At 41.0% G+C, this 4,750-nt stretch overlaps 1 protein-coding gene and 1 pseudogene across 1 annotated transcript in view; one reads left to right on the forward strand and one right to left on the reverse strand.

The window, feature by feature from the left end:
• The window catches only part of LOC138040455 (uncharacterized), a 684-nt gene extending 600 nt beyond the window's left edge, over window positions 1-84 (reverse strand). Inside the window, exon 1 of the mRNA XM_068886182.1 lies at window positions 1-84. This exon is cut by the window's left edge and continues 600 nt beyond it. Within this exon, the coding sequence (XP_068742283.1) occupies window positions 1-84 (84 nt within the window).
• A 2,695-nt stretch (window positions 85-2,779) lies between these two features.
• LOC138040456 (adenosine receptor A2b-like) lies at window positions 2,780-3,534 on the forward strand (annotated as a pseudogene).
• Window positions 3,535-4,750: the final 1,216 nt, after the last annotated feature.

Here is a 4,750-nt window from a genome sequence, read left to right on the forward strand (position 1 = left end):
TGCATTCAGTTGGTTCCATCTTTTTACAGCAAGCTGACGGTTGTTGGCAAGACACACATTGTCAGACTTCAAGGGAAGTGGCATTTCGTACCGTCCATTAGATTGCGTCTTCACACCATTCTCCAGGATCCTCAGAAATCTCTCATCTTCCACGGAATAGGGTTTCTTCTTGTCACTTGTGTCAGTAAAGTCAGTTTCCAACACACGGAAATTTTCTCTGGGTCAATGATCTCTTTATCCTTCTTTGTAGAGAATGCAAATCCGCTTGGAATTTCTGACACTTCCTCTGTAGTCTCTATCCTCTCTGTTACCTGACTTGCAGACTCTTCCAATCAGACACCAACCAAGAGGGGTTCTCAGAGCATACTATTTCTCTCGGTCGGATAGCCTTTGGACAATTGTTACCATTCAAGATAGAGATCTCTGCGTCTGGATGGTATGGTGCTAATCTATCAGCAACACTGTTCAGATGTTCCCATTCTCTCGCAACTTCAAGCTTTGGAATTTGTGACCGATTGGCTGAAACATCTCCTCGGCTGAAGGCCACTGGCATCTTCACAACACATTCTCTGCAGTAATCAGGACTTTCAATCCGGATATCTTGCTGGTTTTCATTCTTGCGTTCTACTCTTGCATTGTCGTCAACAGGAGTTCAGTTGATGGACCTTCCAGATTGAACCGTTTGCTCAAAGTCTGACACAAAACTGCCATTTGAATGGTCGTCAAGGACTTCATATTGCAAGATTTCTTTCTCTGGCTGGCCCACTAGCCTGACCGATACTGGTACAATCAAGGCGTGATCAAATCGACCACCTTGGTCAGGAAGCATACATGCCCTCACACAATTGGAAACGACATCGACTTGTGATTGTCCCTTTTGAAGGCAGGTGGGGTGCATCCCTGAGCACGTTTTACACTTGGACCTTTCTTTGCAATCTTTCACTTGGCGACTCTTACTGATTGCACAGCCCATACACAAACGTTCACGAAAGAAATTGTTTCTCCTTTCGCTGAATGGCTTCTTGCAGAAATCTTGACAGTCATCTAACTTATGTCCTTGACCACAGAACAGATATTTGCTTGAGTCAGTTGGACAAGAACGCTTTTGCTTGTTTGGCTCCTTGGGGTTCGGTTCATGGTTGACACCACTCTTGCCAGATGTAGACAGTGAACTAGCCATGTTCTTCTCATACTTTGGTTTCTGATTCCTTACAGGCTTTTGTGTGGTTGATGTGATCATGCCTTCAAGTTCCGGAATATTCCCTCTTTCTACTGCCTCTCTGACAAATTCAGCAAACTTGAGAAAGGAAGGATAACTGGCTTCACCATTAGTGTGCCCCCATTGTTTAATTACATTTCTCCACTTGACTTCCAGATAGTAGGGTAGTCTGGCTAACAGTTTCACCTTTTTCTTTGGATAGTCTAAGATGGAAAGTCCTGGAATAGTTTCCCTTGCTACTAAAACCTTATCCAGTAGGTCGGAAAACTCTCTCAGGCCAGAAGCATCCCTTGGAATTATCTTGGGCCATTTCTAAAGCTGGTTAATAAAAGCTGTACTGACAACACACAGATCTGGCCTTATGGTATGCATCTTCTGTTTCAATTAGAAGATAATGTTCCACACCTTTCTTTGGTTTTCCTGCTACATGCTAATTCAAAAGGTTTAACTAGATATCAGGTTCACGTGGCATGGACTCCACTAGGGCATTAAAGGCACTTTCCCATACAGAATATTGTAGCGGGCCACCATTGAATACAGAGTTTGAACGCTTAGGCAAGAGTCCAGAGACAAACAGCTGTTTGCTCACAGTACTTTGTTCCAAATTTGCTTCGGTTAGTTTGCCCATGCACCTTTCCAATGAGGAGGCTACCTTTTCCTGACCTTCACCGACGGAGTGTCCTTGACCCCTGGGATGAAAAGACTGGTAAACATGTGTAATGATAGCTGACATAAATGGTGATGGACCAATGAAAGTCCTTGTAAAAACGGAGTAATTTCTTGCTGGAGAGATAGTGTGAAAGTTAGGTAATTCTCCTTGAGTAGGGTAACTAAGCTCAGGTTCAAGGTAATGACCGGCATATACAGTCTGTGTTACAGCTCCTGGAGGAAATGAAGGTGCTGGGGCTCGAAAACTACATGTTGTAGACTTAGGTGTAGATGTGGTAGTCAGAACTGGTGCTTGGGAAGCTTAAGGATGGACTGCTGTGTTACCCACACTCGGCACTTGTAGTCACAGTTTCTTTTGTGAACTACAGTCTCTTTTGTCAGTTTTTCCCGTGATTATTCAAACTGAAAAACTTGAATGCTAAAAATGCGAACCTTAGTTGATGTCATCAGCTGTGCACCGTATGTTTAAACAAATTTTTTTTTGATCAATCCAGGCAGAGATTTACGATTCCTCATGTAATGGAAACAAACAGTTCCAAGTTGAATTTGCTGTTTTTAATTCCTAGGCAAAAGTCCATCTTGTTTGTATTTACAGTACAGAAAAGCATTCATTAGAAAGTGGAAGCGAAATTGCAGGCATCCGGTTTATTTAAATCCTCGTTAAAATGAGGTCCTTCATCGAACAGCAAAGGTTGACAACGTCATGAACATCATGAACGCTTCAGCGTATTGAAGGGATATTTACAATGGCTTGAAAGGAAAAAAGTTGATCCCCCACTTGTCTGAAGCAAATTTAGGTTTGACGAGCACTTAACACAGCTGTCAGGTGTCTTCTTCCTTGAGCAACGAATATTGCATAAAGCAACAGCAAAGGCCTTCGTATGGAGAAGTATGGCGAACAGTACCAGCAACCATACTCTAAGTTCCAGTAGTGGTATTTTAACGGAACCATTGGATACTTGGTATTGGATCATCCGTGGCATCATCGCTGTGCTGACAATCACTGGAAACGGTCGTCTCATCATTTATTTTATAACTCGCAGACGGCATCTGCGAGTAACCAGTAACTGGTTCGTTCTATCCTTGGCGATTGCAAACTTTTGCATCGGTTTGTTTGTCACACCAAGTGAATTTGCCTGCAAGTTTTGTTTTCGATGCGACTGGTACTTGCTGATTGTATTTTATAACTTTCTGCTGTTTTCTTTAACAACGAACCTTTTTTTGCCATGGCAATCGACAGATACATTGGTATTGTGCCCTCTCTGAGGTATGCATCGTTGTTGACAACCGAGCGAGAAATTGCAATGGTGGCCATAGCCTGGAGTTCCTCGTTCGCTGCAACATTTGTTCGCCTCCTTTGGTTTCAAAACGATCACTTTCAACAGAAGATCGAAAAATATTATCTAATGGCTGTGGATGTTTTATTCGGCATTGTTTCTTGCTTTGGACTTATTTTTATTTATCTTCGTATTGCCTTTATTTCACGAAAAGTATCCAAGCAAATAAGCACCCACGCAGTTGACATAAATCACAATTACAAACCAAAGGAGCTGAAATTTCGAAGCCGGCATACGAGACAAAATTTGTCTACAAGCCTTCTTGGCTCCGTTATCTCGTTATTTGTTCCGTCTTTGTACCAGCCTTAGTGTCTCTTTATCCTTTTGCTTTACCTAAAGGCTTTGCTCTATTGAACCGGTTCTCATGAAAAGTAGCGTACTTGTTCGGTTATTTAAACTCCAGCGTTAATTTTGTCGTGTACGTTCGTCGTACAGCAAGATAATTTATTCGTCTTGACATCAAACGTATGTTCTGTTGTCGCAATTCAGTCGAACAGTCTCAGACTACTTTCAGTATTGTGGAGAATATTCCATGATGGAGTAGTCGCTGATCTAAGGGGTAAGCTGTTTTGTAACCGTGACTCTACGCATTAAAGCAACCGGGCTGGATAAAATGCCTGCTAAAATTCTTCACTTTTGAGCGAGCATAGTTGTACCATCGTTGACTTGCGTTCCGTTTAACCTTAATTCATTCTGCTGGGAAACAAAATGGAACAACATTTTTCTCAAATAACCTAAAAACGTTTATCGCTGCAAAGGAGGCGAATGGCGATTACAACTCAGCACTGCCAGAATATCTTAAAAGACTTAAGGACAGTGCCTACCATTGTTATTACTCATATTTTAAGTTCTGCCCATCTCGAGATACTCGGATTTCATAAGACTGCTCAAGTGTATTAAGGCTTGACCAATCTAATTATTATGCATATTTTTATTTGAAGGGAAGCATTTGCCCATTGTCCACTGAAACTTAGCAGAAAGTCTTTTATTGGTATTGTTATTAAATTGCTAAAATATTTTGCATTGCAATTTGGTCACGTGACCTTGAAACAACTTTTAACGTTTATATCCTTTACTCAAAAATGGGGAACATTTATCTTGAAATTTTTGAAAACGTTTGGCATAAACACGTTTAGTACAACTGTGCCTACCGAATGCCGCCTTTTAATGTGGTACTCCGTATTTTCCTTTTAAGATATTTGGATGGTTATTATGTCACGTGACCTATTTTCCTCAATTGTTCATTGCTCTTAACATGTGGACATGATTAATAGGCGGTATGATAAAGCCCTTACAAGGGGTCATCGAATAATGAAGAAACAAGATTGATATAATGTAGCTGAATGTTCCCCATTTTTTTAGTAAAAAATATAACTTTTATAAGTCGATTTCGGTCACGTGACAAAAATGTGGTACGGAACATTTTGGAAAAGGTATACCAATACCGATAACTAACTGCCTGCCAAGTTTCATAGGTCCTGGACAAATGCTTTCCCTTCAAATAAAATATGCATAATAATTAGGC

The sequence above is a fragment of the Montipora capricornis genome, chromosome 3, assembly GCF_036669925.1.
Source record: "Montipora capricornis isolate CH-2021 chromosome 3, ASM3666992v2, whole genome shotgun sequence".
Classification (NCBI taxonomy): Eukaryota; Metazoa; Cnidaria; class Anthozoa; order Scleractinia; family Acroporidae; genus Montipora; species Montipora capricornis.